The sequence below is a fragment of the Aptenodytes patagonicus genome, chromosome 1 (genome assembly GCF_965638725.1).
Source record: "Aptenodytes patagonicus chromosome 1, bAptPat1.pri.cur, whole genome shotgun sequence".
Classification (NCBI taxonomy): Eukaryota; Metazoa; Chordata; class Aves; order Sphenisciformes; family Spheniscidae; genus Aptenodytes; species Aptenodytes patagonicus.
The window spans coordinates 20,712,296-20,729,333 of NC_134949.1; the positions used below are offsets into that span (position 1 = coordinate 20,712,296).

Consider the following 17,038-nt stretch of genomic DNA (forward strand, 5'->3'; position numbering starts at 1 on the left):
GCTAGAAGTAGCACAGACTGGGTACTGATTTTGAAGCTCCCACCCTTGAGAACACTACCATATTGGGAAAGAGGTTCTCACAAAGATACGTTCAGCTGCAGTGAAGCTGAACACAAGCATGAAATAAGGCACATAAGTATGCACCAGTCCTGAGCAAGTTCCTTTCTGCTACCTGAGCTTGAACTAAATTTGTAAATGTTGAAACTAGATTTTCACAACTAGAATTTTGAAAGTCTTTGAGGTCTTAAAGGAGCTTGCTGCACATTCCACTACCTTTTTTTCAATAGAGATGTACTTTAAAAGAAATTACTGAAGAGTAAAAAAAAAATGTATATATTTGAGGCAGGTAAGGGAGAGCTGTTTGAAGACTTTATAGTTTTGCAATCCAGGATCTGACCTGCACAAGACAGGGTTAACTGCTACACTACACTGACAAGTCCCCCACGCAGAGGCAAGGCTTACAGAACTTCGGTCACCTCCCAGAACTACACACAACACCTCAGCAAAGGCATTTTTTTGCTAAAGTATCAGTCCACCCTATAACTTTTTCCACATACAAGAATATCAGGAAAGAACAGCTTTCTGTAGTGTTTTATTTTCTAATGGCAAGTCAAGCATAGTAAGTACTGGGAGAAAAAAAAATCAGATACTTAAAACGCACATTAAACACAAGTGTATCAATTGAACCTGTGCTTTCTCTTCAGAAAAAATAGACCAATCTCACTGCAATGAGCAATCTCATTACTTAATAATTTTTTATATCTCTGTTAAGATTGCCAAATAAGTGCAAGACTACTATTGAAGACAGCTCACAAAGAAGAGAATGCAGGAACATACATCTGGAAGATACTACCAGAGTTACTGTCTTCCCTATCACAACTGACTTCAGATACGTCAGGGGAAAAAAAAAGCCACAACTATAGTGACTACAGAAAGCAAGCAGGGAGACAAGGGAGACAAGAAGTGTTCTTGCTGTCCAGGTTCCACATGGAACAGAGAATTTGTTAAGACAAAATTCCCACGGAGCATCCTGAAATGGACCGTGTCAAGTGGTAAACACTTTTCTCTCAAAACATTTAAATACAATTAAGCTAAACCCAGAGCAGAACAGTTCTTACACTGTAACTTGCTGCAGCCTGAACCACTGTTCTGAGGCCTTAAGAACAGCTCAGTGTGGCTCACAGTACACTGTTTTCTCCCTCATCAGTTATTTAAAATAAAGTACATTGAAAGAAGAATTTGAAAATTCTTAAAAAGGTGGCTGCGTTCCCATGAAATTCAGTAGCTGCTGTTATATAACTGGTCCCACAAAAGCATTAGGTTTCAAGCTGATGACCACTGCAGCCTTTTGATGTTTTGGCACCACCAGTCATACTCCCTCTTGTTTTTTCCTTTTTTTGTGGGCTACATTCCAAGACTACACAGATGTCAAAACATTTTTCAAAACTGTTTTATTTGTGCCACAGGCAACTGAGAAAGCCAGTACTACTTCCCTTCCCCAGCCCCACTTGTATCCAACCGTAAAACACATGTATGTGATGTGCACTACATACATGATACAGAGGTATCGTACATTTCCCTGCTTGTCTTTAAAAAGGGAAAGGTCCCTTTTCAACTGAAGTTTTCAAATAGCACCTGCAGTTCCCAACCTGAAACCAAAGTTAAGGCTAAAGTGTAAATTATGGCATTAGGAATACGCTGCATTTACAAAAGCAACAGAAGGATGAGGACAGGAAACTGGTTTGTTTTGAAAGGCTAAGACAGACTCAAATAATTTCATTTAAAATGGAAGTTAATATACAATAGCTTTGACGAGAAACTGTAATTTATCAGCTGATCTACACTAGCCCTCTCCTCACACGGGGACATTTGATGGATAATCTACCCCTGGTGATACTCTTAACGCACCGGTCAAAGCATTCAGAGAAAGCTGAGTGTTACTCAGTCCTGCGTTTCCTCATCTTTTAGATAAATGCATAAAATAATTTTCGTCAACATACGACATATGCTCTTGTCGTATCAGCAATCTCACAGCTTCCTCCTTCCTACTCGTGACTGCCTTCCTCTCCCAGTTTCAGTTACATGTCACTGGCAACTACAGCAACTGGTTACAAGAAAAAGTGAAAACAGTATTTTTGGTGACTAATTATGCGGCAGTTCAATGTAAGAAAGCCAATGAGAGATAATCAGCCAGTTTTCTATTAATCATCACTAACCGCTCCACAGACCAAACATGCTTTTTAACCCCACAGGTATCATTTTAGTATTACAATATATGAAGACTTCTATAGCATCTCTCCATTCTCAAGTTTTCAAAATACAAACTGGAGAGAAAATTTTCTTAAGTATGTGATTTTGCCAGTATTATTATAGTAACTCAGGCAGAAGGAACTTAATATGACAATCTGTAAGATTAAGTAAGATCAAATACCCACTAAAACTAATCAATTTTTAGACATGAACTAAACCTAGTATTTTAATTACTATAATTGGCCTGAGCCACCAGTTTCATCAATTTGTTATTTTGAATCTTCCTTTATCCAACATAGCTGTATTAAAGGTACATGCAAAAGACTAGCAAAACTAAATTATACTCTGTAAAATTTTATTTAATATCACTAGAATACCAGTTTCTCTTGAACTACGGTAATACTCAATCAAACGATGTTCCACTTTACTGGGCAAATAAAATACCCCTATTTTTCAACACAAAGATTGCAGATATGTTTCTAAAAACCTGTCAGAACAAAACATAAAAAAATCTAAATTGAAGAAATGGTAACAAAGTAAACTGAGTTCCAAGAACATTTGAATTTTCAAGCCTTGCTCATCAAAGTTCCACAGAACATACTGAGACTCATAGGAAGCAGGAAAGACACAAAAATTACCTACAGACAGTTAGAGTAATTCCACTGACGCTAACTGGAAGAGAATTAGCAGAAAAACAGAATAAAAAGCTATGAAAGTGTCTATTTTGGGAATTGGAATTAACTCTGGGGCCTTGCCAACTACTCCTCCTAGCTCCACATCCAAAAACTTCAGCTTTCGAAGATGAGAAAGCCTGCTTGGACAGATGAAACCCTACTCTTCCCACACAGCACCTTTGGCAGCAGCTGCCTATCAAACAGTTTTTGTAAAACCCACCTTTCAATACACTTTTTAATTAAAAAAAAAACCAAAAACACAAAACCAACAGTGGAGAGAGAGTTTTGTTGCTGTGTCTGTATGTTATCCCCTCCCTCAATAAAAAGTTCAAGTTACTATATGAATTCTTAACTAAAAAAAACCCCAAACAAACCAACCCTTTTGATCAGCTTTAAAGACAACATAGATAGATAAATACTCAAAAAACTGGAGTCCATTTGCATGTCTATTTCCTTTTGAAAAAGAGTAAGGATAAGGTTTCTTTTGTACCTAGCAGAAGCCAGCTATGTACTCAACAGGGTACACATCAAATCCTGAAAAGACTGACAATGATTTCATTGAAACTTCTGTGCAACACAAGTCTGCAGAATCCCCATGTGACGAATACACACTTCCTTAACTATAACTACCTTCCAGCTTTTGTATTGAAGATTTGAAGAAACAGGAATGTCCCGTTCCCGAATCACTTCCCTTACTAGTCTAATGCAGTGTTTAATCATCTTCACAGTTATTCTTTTTTGTCTGTATGTTTTAAAATTCTAGCTATTGAATTTGCCTTTCCCTGCTAGGTTGAGAATCCAACAGTATATCTATTGATACATCTTCTGAAGCCTGAAAGTCTCTCCAGGCTCCTATTCTTTATCCAACATTTATTGGTATTTAAATAATATTTAATTTTGACTGAACATGTAGGAAGCACTTTTTCTTGCTTCACATGACTGTGAAACCACGTATCTATTTTCTACTTGAGCTAACAGCTTGTAACTTTTTTCTTGGACAAGAAAGTAGAACATTGAACCTAAGAGTTAAGAAAACGCCATGTTATATTTCAGTCAATTCTCCATTAGTTATACAAGTTACTTTGTTCCTATTCTAAGAATTAAGTTCGTGATCTTCCAAACCTTTGGATAAGGAAAAAAACAAAACAACCCCCCCACACCCTGTCATACTAGAAAACCTCCTTAGTCTTCTCAGAAAAAACACATGCATAGATTTACTTCTGCCACTTCCTATACATAATATTGAGTCATGACTTTTCCTTAAAATTTCTCAAAATATTTTTCTGTGCTTCTTTTTTTGTAGTAGTCATAACCATACACACATGATCTTGAAACCTAATCTCAAAAGGCTAAATTCACATCCGCAGAAGAAAAAGTATTAATCAAAAATCGCCTTTTGATCTGTAATAAAAGAAATCTCAGTATTTATATACACATTTTTGTGCGCTCTGTAACTTGACTATTGAATTAAAAACTGCCAGGAGACAGTTCTTCAGACAATACATTCTGAAAATCATGTTTTTGTATGGCACTTACAAGACGCAACCCCCTCTAATTGCCACCAAAAAAATCTAATGAAAGTTCACGTAACTGGTGAAACTCAGAAGTACTGAGAAATAAAAACACATGAATTTTGATCTTCATAACTGCATTATCATATATATAATCATTGTGGACCGAAACCCTTAGAGGATGCACAGAATACTAATGATGCACCTTACAGAAATATCTAACATAATAATTTCTGTTTTAAGCTTCATTGCCCTGTAAATGCAAAATAAACAGAAGACAGAAAAGAAAAAAAAAAATATATTTACACCATATTCCTATATCCATTTTGTAAAAAGGGCATATTTAAATATGAGACAGCACTTCCATCCTCTGGATTTTTAGGGGAGGGGAAAAATCACTCCTCGGACATCAGTGGCTTTTAATACCAGATATACAAGTATCCTCCCCATTATTTTTACTCAGAATGAAAATCCACTTTTACAACCTATTAAATAAGTCACACTTTCTCAAACACATTAATTAATTCTTATTAAATAAGCCAACCAGAGTCAAAACAAACTAGCTTGAAAATAAAGCTCTAAAGTTACCTTATTTTATTTTTTTTAAATACCACTGAGGCAAAGCTAGTGAGCACCGCAGTATCTCTTTTCTTGATTTAGGCAAAATTATTTTTTTATTTAAGCAAAGAGGTCAGGATGATATCAGCAGTAGTTTCCACATGTATGAGAAAGGTTTCAAAGTCAATCAATCTTACAAGAAACATCAGTGGATGGTGACTGCTGGCATCCCCTTCCACTTTACCTAGGTGATTCCATCATCTAATTAATAGGTACAGCCATAAGGCATACCTACATCATGCTCTCCTGTAATTAAACTAAGTAAATCCACATGATTTTGTGAAAGTATACATACATGTATATTCAAGGATAAACAGCTAACAGACATTAGTCTGGATTTATTCAGCTTTCAATTTTTTTGCAACACTGGCTCTAGTAGTATTTTTCAATGGCTTTTTTATGCTGCATTTTAAGCAGCATTTAATTCTCGTCCCCCACTTAAAAACTTTCTGAAGGCATTAAAAAAAAAAAAAAAAACACCACAACAGTATCCTAAAAAACATTAAAACACACTCCCAAAAGAAACCCGCAAGCCACATATATGATTAAGAAGCATCACTTGTGAATGCAGACTAACAGTGTCTCAAAGGCCTTGCAAATATTCCTTTCCACTTATATTGTGTTTTATCACTTTCTGTTCATTTATCTTTCTGGTCCATACTTCATCTTAGAGACAATAAAGATTCCTATGTCGAGATAACAAGACTACATTTAATTATTTGGTAAGAAAGTTCAGGATAGTTCAATTGGATAAGTTATAAAACAAAAGGAAATACTGGTTCTGCCTTGAGACATGCAGTAACAGAAATGCAGTTTTACTACCAGGAGCAATATGCTTTCTAACAAAAGCAAAGGTCAGTATAGAAAAATCAGTTAATGTGCAGCACATGAATGTTGATTTCTAAAGACAGCTGAAAATATTTTTTAAGTGCCTCAGCAATTTTTGCTCTCAGTTATCTGCCCACTACTTACCTACTTTCATAAGGATCTTTTAATTCTCTTTCAATAATATGATGCAACACAACTGGTGCATACAACATGGAAAACAAGTATAACACCTCATTCTTACTTATTATGAAAGTGGGGTTTTTGCTTATTTTTTGCTCTCTGTACAAGTATTGCATTTCAAATGCGTTTTTAATTTCAGACACTACAAATATACCATGTAGAAACCGAAACTAAAGATGCAAGCAAATATTTATATACTTTAATACTTAATAGAGCAATACTTGCATGAATGGTATTTTAATAAAGCGGATTACACTGTATCTCAGTGTATATTTTGAAAATATTGAAGATTAAATATTTTATATCACATTCAATTTCCCCTCAAGTATATAGCCACAATATCCTAGTTTCACAACATTTCTGAAGAACATGAATATTGACATCGGCTTTGCTTTTCATCAAGCAATCACATTTTAAATGCCTCTTTCAACACACAAGATCAAGAGACTGCACCAAAACCATGTTATTTGTACTAAAGAATCAAGCACTCAAAAGTAAGAGAAACCATAGTTTTCACAGCTAACACTGCAGCTCTTCTTCTTTGTGTATCCATGCTACTCACTTATAAAGAACAAGGATGAGCAGCAACAGGGGAAAAAAAAAATCCACAAGAAATGGAGCACAGAGCCAGTACAAAATAACTAACATAGACAAGAAGCTAGATTTAGATTGTCAAGTCAGCCCTAGAAGTTAGGATTTCCTAACTTGGAAATTCTGGACCTGCAATCTAAATAAAATACTTTTAGTATTTATTTTATTTATTTTATTTTTACATATATTTATTTATTATATTTATTTAAATAAAATAATTTTAGTATTTTATTAGGAAAAATTTTAGTATTTATATAATATATATTAGTATTAGAAAAAATTTTAGCATTTTATTAGGAAAAAAAAAAGATAATTTATCTACTAGGCAAAATTCAACCATCACGCATCATCAGTAGAACACAAACACTGCAAGAACAAATTTGCCACTGCCTTCAGGCAAACTAGCTGGTGGCAGCAGGAGGCCACTTTTCTGATGACCATTTGCCAACAGGTGCAGGTACTGTCTGTCCCTCCCATACAGAGGTACAGTTTGAGGGAGTGTCCTTCCCCACTCGCCCCCCTCCCATAACACAGCTGCTCTGACACTCCCCAGAAACATGTGACTTTTAGACTAAGCTCATTTCTGCCTTTTTTTAAAAAAAAAAAAAAAGCTGATGAATGCAAGCAGTACAACATAAGCAACAATCTTCAACAGTTTCATATTTCAAGAAAAATTGAATGGAATTTCCTAGTAAAGAGACAACACACTTCCGTAACCAGAAGGCCTGATGCAAATCATATATGCATAAGAGGTTCCCCGATGGTCCCATATACTATTCCAAGTGCTAAGCGAGTTACTAAGATGACAGCACTGAAAACTGAAGTCACCTTAAGGTTCTAACATGACCTACATACGGCACGTTTGGAAGTGGATTCTTAGGTACAGACTTTCTAAAATACCTAGGCAACAGGATAGATAGATGCGCAGCATTAAAAAAAAAAAAAAAAGAAGAGACAGAGAAGCAAGCATTCATCTCCTATCATCAATAGTTAAAAACTTCTGATCCTACACTCTTAAATCAGTAGTGCACAGATGATAGTATGAGAGGCTAATAATTAGATTACAAGTGACCTACAGAATGACACTAGCTATGTAACTTAACAGCAGAAAGCTGAGTATGACATCTGTGTAAGAAATTCTGGCAACTGCAAAGTGTTCAGCTCTCAAAATCATTCACGACAGGCAGCTGCGTAGAAACCCGACATACAGATAAGCTGATACAGAAATTCATGAGCTACAGAAAGCTGTGTAGAAATTATGAAATATGTTGTTCTACACCAGTCTTTTTAACATATCCTGAACATTAAGATAGGTGTTTCGGAAAACAGAACTATTACAAATGGTGTTATTAAAATGCCCAGTCTTTCATATACACTCACTATCCAGGTAAGGAAACAGCATACAATCCTTCCACCTTAAACTAAACATAAATGGCAAGAGGGTTTTCCTCAAGCTTCAGCAGGTGTGCTCAGGGGCTACATCCACCAAGTATTTTGCTCCTCACTATTATCTTCATATTTCTATACTTCCGCAGCTACCAACTCTAAAGAACCAGCTATATGCCAAGGAGACATACAGTCTAGTTATTAATGATTAAGAAAGTACACCAAACCAAACATCTCCATCTCCTTACGTGCCTCAATTTCCAGAGATGTTGAAAACTTGTTCATTTCAAATTCTTTAGGAAAAAAGCACTACTGTATAAACACTGAGCATACATGTTTCTTCTCTGATAATTTAAATACCTTAATTGCTCTTCCTCGAGATCTCTGGAAAGGCAAATAATGTTTCAGCTCCAAGGGAAAAAAAAGGGCATTAAAAAACAGATTAGAGAAAAGGGATCATTTAAATGAAGAATGCTGCGAAATGATCCACATCATTCATTATTAGTTTATGGGTATGTATTTCAGTCACACACACACGATTTTTCCTAAAGGGGAAAAAAAAAAAATATATATAGCCAAAGAAAATTAGACAACTGAGATTTGGGTCTGCAGCATAATCACTTTTCCTTTTAATATGCCCATTTTTGTTTTGCTTTTAATTCAGGCATTAGTTTTCCAGGACTATGCACATTCACATTACAAAGAGTACTTAAGCAAGAGTCTCCTTCAGCTGAAGACAAACAATTTATAATAAAGCTCAACTTTAAAATAGTTTTAAACTGTGCCCATTTATTACACTTGTGATATAGAATACAGGAACTATACTTGCGTCCAGTAACATGAAACCAAGCATAAACAGCAGAAAGCTGAATCTCTCCGCAGTCTTGAGAATAAATTTAGTTGTTATTTAAAAAAAAAACAGGGGAAAAAAAAAAAAGAAAGAAAGGTCTTTATATTTCTGTTCCTGGCATCTAATGACACTGTTAAAAAAAATCTGATGATAATATCCTTTTAGGGTCTGGCTTTTATGAAAGTTACCAATGGAAAGAATTGCCAGAGGTGCAACTGAGAACATGCACTCTAATCCTCAACTCTCACTTAGTTCATCTTCTCTCTTATCTTAAAAAAACAAAACCACCAATCAGGATTGTCCTGATTAAGACAAAGCCAAATTCTTTTATAGAAACTCCCCCCTCCCACATACAACAGTACCTGTTAAAGTAACAGTATTAGTTGCTTACTGTCAACTTAAGCTTTTCTGCAGTGCATCACTAAACAAAAGTACCATTTTACCAAGCAAATTGTAACAGAGAACACCGCAATCATCTGATGTTTGTGAACACCACACAGGACCTACAGGCTGTTTGTCAAAGTCAGCCAGTAAGTAGCTATTTGCATTAACAAAACTTATTACGGGAAAGGACTGCAGTCTCAAAACATGTATTTATTTAGATTAATTTAACCACCCTTAATTGTCCACTGCCTGAGACTTGGGAGTCAGCTTTCAAAAAAACATAATTTATTTGTATTATTTTAAGAGCCCTCACTGTCTGAGCATTCAGAGTCCTGTCACAGTACAATGAACCTGCACATGAAGTGGTGCCTGTTTTGAGAAACTTTCTTAACTACTGTTCTTAAATCAGTAAGAATTTAATTCAAGGGGTAAACAAACATATTGATGTTGTAAATGCTAGAAACAAAACAAATACTCCACAAAGACAAACTTGGTTTTAGTCCCAATAGTCCAATTTTGCATTTCTCAGCCCAGTATGTCATGTCTCGAAGGTTCAGCAAAGCCAAAACTGTATCTTTCTACCCCAGAGCTTTCTGTCATTGCTCAAATCCCAGAAACAAATTATTTCCACTGTTGAAATGCATAACTCAGTTTAACTGAAAGAAATCTGAAAAGAGATGCCACTGTTCTAAACTAACTGAAGTTCATGCTGAGCTTTTGAATTTCTGAAATAAAGATACTAAAAAAATCTCCATTTTGCTCCAATTCTGTTATTACTAATGAAAACATCACTTGAAACATCCCTGCTTTCTGATGCGTTACTTCACTAGCCTCACCACATCTAGAGCCATCTGCCAGCCCCCCGATCACCACTGTTAAAGTACAAAAATATGGCCTGTTAAATGTAAAGAGCAATTTCAGTTCTGGTGTTCATGCTTTATATTTGCACTCACATAACAAAAGCTCCTGTAAGAACTGCAAAAGACACGCTAATATAAAAATCAGCTTAAACAGAACTTCTCACAAAGTATAAATTCATAAGCAAAGACAAGATTAGGATTAAAACTCTGTCACATGCATTAATTCATTTTTGTTCAAACACAAACATTTTACTGAAGTTATAGGACAGATATTTGATAGCATCATTGAACGGGAGGGCACATTCATTTCAGGTTCCATGACTAAGAATACATTAACTAACTAACTTACCATCACTTACTTGCTAACTTTTCTAAAAAAAGTCTGCAAGGTACCAAATTCATCCAAACCTTGATACACACTATTGCATTTACAAAAGGAAGAATGCAAATTTAGGAAAAACCTCCGGAAAAGTTACTCTGCCCCACAAGGAAAATACTTCCTGGAGGGTTTTTTTGTACTTGTTACATAGGTCTTACAGTACAAGTTTATACTTAATTTAGGTGAGAAGAACAAGATTCAAATCATATATGCAAATGTAATTTTCATTTCGGGGCTCTTAAAATGAGGAAAAGAAGTTCAGATTCCCAAATTATGAGCACAGTTAACCTTGAGCTTGGCTGTTTTTTTAATATGAAGGTCAACTACATAGGCTATTCTGAATTCAGTGGTTAATTCTCAAAAGTACAGCGAATGACAACAACTGAGCACACCACATGATTTGGTCTGACAAAACAAAAAAAAAAAAGGTTTCTGAGGACAAGACAGACCACTTACTAATTTCACTGGGGAAGTTACTGCAATTTCACAAAAGTACAATGTACGTAATTTACATTAATCCTCCAAGCTTTAAGGAAAGCATATAAGAAATGCACAAAAATTTCAAGTCGGCATCTAAAAGCATTGGTTTAAAATTGAACAGATAATTAAGCAAAGGTTTCTCTCACTTGGATTGTTTGCTTACCTCTGGGGGGGGATATAAGGAGCAGATACTGTTGGCATAACTGTACAGGGTTCAACCACTGTTTTCTTGCCCTTTTTTGTCTTTTTTCTGACTTTTGATGTAGACCTAGCAGTTCTCACTGATCCCTCCTTTCTACAAACACCATTTTTGATTTCAGCTTCTCCATAAATATTTAGAGGTCTCCGTGTGCAACCTGGTGGAGTATGTACATCGCAATAGGCAGTCTTTTTTACAGAGAATGTTGTCCCACTGCCAGTTAGTTCTTTCACAGGTTCCATTTTCATATATAGACCGGCCTTTTGAGCACACGTCACATGGAATGCAGTATAGCAGTTTGCTTTGTGGCACTGGATGCAGGCACCAACACCTTTCTGTTTACAGAGGTAGCATGTTAACTTCCATCTGGCTGGGGGAATGTTCCTGACACCATCAATTGGCTCAATAAAAACTGTATTGGCAAATCCAACTTCTGGAATCCACAAAGCACATACCACGTGTCCCCAACGATCATCATCAGTCTTTTTAAAGGCACCTCCCTTGTTTGGACACAGCACACAGTCTACAGGCCGAGAACGGGACTGCAGACAGTGTCTGCAGAGCCACTGGCCCTCGGGTATATATGGCACCCCATAGCATTCCTGATGTACTGCTAAATTACACATATCACAAAACAGGATTACATTGCTGTTCTGACATTCACCATCCATGCATATACAACACACCGCATCTTCATCAATTAAAGACTGATGATCACCCTGTTTTTGGTTCTCACAGTAAGACTCTTTTTCAAACCTATCCATAAGGAATTCAAACATATTTTGTGAAACAACTGACACTCCATCACTTTTCCGCTTCTCATTTATTATTTCTAACCACGCATAATCTTCTTCATCCATGTCATACTCAACTTCGTTATCAAGTTCTTCTGCTGACTTCTCAATGAATTTGTAATAAACTGGAGGTCTCCGAGGAGCCGAAGGGGGACTGTATTCAACAATCCGTACTTTTGGTTCTGGAAGAGGAGCTGTTGTAGCAGGTATACCATGTGAGCTGGGAAGAGCTTCATTTTTCTTTTTCACTTTGTTATTTTTATGCCGTTTGCTTCTTAGACAAACTGGTGGTCTTTCACTATTTTCTTTATTGCTGTTGCATTCACTCATTTCCTGGGCTGTAAGATCATCTTCTAATATAATCTCTAAAGGATCAAAGATACTGATCCTATGCAGGCGACCTTCAATTTCTATTTCAACCATTCTTTGAGCTTGAGCGTATGTCAAGGTTTCTCGTGTGGGGGAGTGCTTAATACTGCATGGGGAAGAAGAATGCCTTGCTGCCGATACTCGATGACATCTTCCTTTTCTCCTCATTTGGTAATGTTTACCTAAAATTAGAGCAACAGTTAATATTATAAACTCCAAACATTCATATTAAAATATTAATTTTATTACAGCAAGAAAAAAAACCCATCAGTTCTACAGCCCCCAAACTCTCCACTCAATTTAAAAAAAAAAAGCCCATCACCCTTACTTAATAGGACTGCTCACACTGTTTTGTACAAATTTAACCTAATGATAAATAGATCTCCTAAGTTACAGCTTCTCTAAGTAAACACAGCTATACAAGATCCTTCATACAAAAATCCTACAGAAGAGCTATCTGTAAGATTTCTGCGTGAGAAAAAAAACATTTCAGAAGTGCCACAGAAAAAAATTACACCTGTTACATTGTAAGAAAATCTTTAATATAGTATTTCCTAATACATTAAGTGTGTCTGCAGCTTGAATTTTCAACAGCTACATATTACTTTCTCTAGACCCCCCCCCCGAAAAGAACTAACATAATCGTGAAAGGAAACACAAGTTTTCCCCACAATTTTTTCCAGTGCAATTTGAAATAGTTATGTTAACAACTCAATTACTACACCTGTACTTAAAGCTAAAAAACTGCGCATACTTCCAGATTTGGCAAGTATGCAGTTTGACAGCCCTTTACTTTTTACTTTTCTCTTCTCAATTCTTAGGCAGCCTATTATTCTTTACAAAGTGAGAAGAACACAACTGAACTTGCAATGTCCAATACGGCGCAGTATAGACTGCAACTAGGAAATATTCTACCTGTAAAGCAGATTTAACTTATAGCAAAGTCAACATGCTCCCTGCATCTAAGTATGCATGTACGCACACCCTTCTACCTCCACAGATTCTTCAAGAGCTGCTCTCAGAGCAACTAGGGTAGATAAAAGTCTCCCTGTCTTTAAATCCAATCCCAAGCTCTTTACCATAATTTTCAAGTTTATCACTTACTGGAAAAGGATCGCTGCACATACTGTACAAAAAGATAGCTTTTTGCCCCCCGCACCATGAAGCACCATGACTAGGACAAGCATGCATTTTGATCACAAAATTTCTAATTAAAAGCTTCCATACTTATGCCTTTTGGCATTTTAATGTTGGGTTTTTTTTTCCTATGAGGGTAGAAAATATTATAAAACCAACCGATAACATCAAGTTTAAAAGTTCTATCCCCCTCCTTCCTTTGTCCTAATAAATCACTAATAAATAGCAAAATTCAACCTCAGCTACAGAAAAAACTCTTGATCTTTAATCACTGGTTTAAAGTATTAAGGCCTCATCGTTTCAATTCTGACCAATCAGAAATTCTGCACTTCAAGTCAGTATTGTGTATTAGTTAAAATAATGCAACTAGTGTTAGCATGTATTGCCGAAACAGCAGAGAAACAGAGATCAAAACACAATTATTGTTAAAGACATATAATAGATAGTATATCTATTTCAGGAAGAAAATAGCAAGGACTGGAACAATTACGTAAACTACTCCATGTTGCCTGCCTTTTGCTTAGTCTATGATGCCAATCTTTAAAGGTGCACCTTCAAAGTACTGAAGGAACTCCTTTTACAGGAAGACTAAATAATTTAAGCAGCTAGCATTAAAACTAGTTCTTGAGAGGGTCTGATCTATCTGCTCTCACAAACTGACCTTGTTTTCCCAGAGGAAATAAAAGGACGAATCTAAGCTGGTTTTATTATTCATGCGAGAATTGTGTTGCTTATAGATCCGAGTTTTACACAAATAATCCTTAACTCTTACTACTCGTTTTTATAGCACAAGCATAAAACCGGACAACAGTCAGTGTTTCATCATGACAGACCTCTGATCTGCTTTATATAAACAACAGATGAATAAAAAAGGCTCCACATCTTCAAATAAGTTTGGAAGAAATATTTAGAATTTAATTCTGTGAAACAACATAGGATTAAATCATACTGATTTCTTAACCACAGAAAAAGTTTAAACCACTAATACTGCTACAGAAGGTCCAATAACTAGAAACAAAGACATACTGATAATTTAACTGAAATTAAAAGTTCGTTCCCAGTTTCACAATAGATTTTATAATTCAGAGGCCGAAGATAACACAATGGCCCTGATTTCTGTTTATTATTGTGAACAAATAATGCGGGATTCTTCAGCTAAAACACACTGATGTGTCAATGTACAGCAACCTGCTACAGATCAGAATGGTTTCATTTTATGGTATTTTTTTAATATCTGTCTTTAATTTAGTCACCAATCAAGAAAAACAGACCATTTACATTATGTTTACCTCATATAATTGCACTTCAATTCTGTCTAGATGTAAAAGTGTATTTTTTTTTTTTTAAATGTCCCTTCCTACATCTTGGCTGGTTGTGTATCTGTCCATAGTCGTTCATGATAGTGACTGTTTTGGACAAAACACTGGGGGAGGGATGAGAAGTAGCCTTCAGATATCAAAAAAAAAGTGCAACTTGTCCACACTTCACTATCTAACTTCACCCAGTACCACAGAAAAACACATCAATGCTATGTTTCCAAGCTCTCCATCCCCCTCTGTTCCCGAGATTCTTAAGCATGGCTGCAAGCAGGCAATAAGAACAGGAAGAAAATATTCAAAAGCACAAGTGTTCTTGCTTTAAGATTTAGGACTACTATTGTAAAAGTCAAATAGACTGTATGAACCAGAATGATAAAAAACGACTGAGCTAACATCTGAGCATCTTCCCTGTAATAGTCAACTGCAAATAAAGCTAAATTTGGAAGCAAATTACAGTCACAGTTAAATGCAGAATGGATACCCTACAAATACAATGCAATGAACACAGAATTGGAGCTGGTAGTACTCTGGCCAAATTTCGTAGAAACTTAGTGTGAATAACTTAAATGCTCCAGGAGCCAAAGCAGTGTTTTGTTTTGTTTCTCCAAAATTCTTCTGTTTGCAAACGTCCAATAAATATTCCAGAGGAAGACCAGATTTCAGCATAGCAAATTCATGACTGGCAATTGGTTTGCTTTTCCTAGTTAGTTATCAGACATCTTTCTTCTCCCCCCCCCCCCCCCCCCCCCCCGTAGTATCCTGTAGATCCATAGGAATGAAGACCGTGGGCCTAAGTTTGAAAAAGAGTAAACTAAGACAGCTTCCGTTCAGTATTAATAGAGATACCACACTAGCAGCAAAATGAAATTACTTTAATGTACTTCCGTTAGCACTTTTCTGCCTCTTACAACAACTCAAAGACTGCAGGAGATAAGACAGGAAAGTTATCCACAGCTTTCCTCTCTTGGAATTACATCAGCTGCTTGAGAAGAAAGTCACCAGCAGACACTTTCCCTCACCACAACGAAAGTACATGAAGACAGCTGTTCACGTGGAATGCATGGTATGAGGGAAAAAATACTTTTTATCAAAGCGTAGGATAGGTAAAACCAACAAGAAAAGTATGATAACGTATACTTTTTGATTACAAATTCCTTTTACAATCTCTGTCCCGGTTACCTTCCTCCTCTTCAAATAAATTGCCTTTGGTCCCTGGATCCCCTGCTTAATGGAAAAGGGAATTCCATTCTCAATGGAACTTTCATGCAGACCATTAAAAAGAGAAAGACACAGGAATGCTCTTTAGTCCTAGACAATGAGGGAGGGTAAGCAAACAGTGCTTACACGCATAGGGGGCGGACACCACCCACAACTTCAGCTGTGGAGCAGGAGCAATCCCCTCAGGGGAATGCACAGAACCGGGGTTCACGTAGCCCAGTGAACCGGCCCGCGGACGGCTAAGCGACGCGGGATCACCAGAGCCGCTCTCCCCGCGAGCCGGCGGAAAACCGCCGACGCCGCCTCCCCTCCCCGCGCCCCCCGGGATCACGCAGTCACCCCGGCGACCGGCGCGGCTCCCTCCGCCCGCCGCCACCGCCCCGCGCACGGGGCCTGCCCACGCCCACGGGCCCGCCCTCGCCGGTTCTGCGCGAACACTTCCTGCCCACGCCCAGGGAGCCTCCAGCGTGCACACACCCCTCCGCGCCGATGGTTCCTGCCCGGGCCCGGCATTCCCCCCCTCCCGGCCCCCGGGAGGATGGTTCCTGCCCAGGCCCATCATCTCCAGCCCTTCCCAACAGTCACCTCCCTCCCCTCCGCGAAAATACTCGGCCCACAAATATGGCGGCTGACAAAACAGCTCAGAGCGGCGCCCTCCCCCAGACCGCCGCGCTCGGCTCCCCCCCGCGCAGCCTCCCCGCCCGGCCGCCCGCCTCGCCCCCGGCCGCCTCTCCCCCCCGCGCCCTCCCCCGCTGCCGTGCCCAGCCCGCCCTTCCCTTCCCCCCGCCGGTCTCCACCTCGCCGCGGCGGGACCCGCCGGCTCCCGGCCCCGCAGCCCCCACCCGCCGGCCCCCACCGCCCGCCCGCCTTCACTCACGCTGTGGGAGCCGCCGAAGCGCGGCTGACAGACCTCCCGCTCCGCCTCTGCGACCGACGCTGCGGCCGGTTTAATGGCGGAGGTCCCGCCGGTGCTGCCGCCTGGCCCCGCGTCCGGCAGCCGCGGGCGGGCGA

At 38.2% G+C, this 17,038-nt stretch overlaps 1 protein-coding gene across 3 annotated transcripts in view; it reads right to left on the bottom strand.

Moving 5' to 3' along the window:
* Positions 1–17,020, bottom strand: part of BRD1 (bromodomain containing 1) — a 65,455-nt gene extending 48,435 nt beyond the window's left edge. For 2 of the 3 annotated variants that reach the window (XR_012994569.1, XM_076329138.1), the window contains exons 1-2: positions 16,905–17,019; positions 11,155–12,535 (exon numbers count right to left, since the gene is read on the bottom strand). Coding sequence is in view for 2 of the 3 variants with exons in the window: in XM_076329138.1 (XP_076185253.1) it covers positions 11,155–12,521 (1,367 nt within the window). In the remaining variant the exon portion in view is untranslated. Of the gene's footprint in view, positions 1–11,154; positions 12,536–16,904 lie in introns of all 3 variants that reach the window. The other variant, XM_076329130.1, reaches the window with a different exon arrangement.
* Between the last annotated feature and the right edge of the window lie 18 nt (positions 17,021–17,038).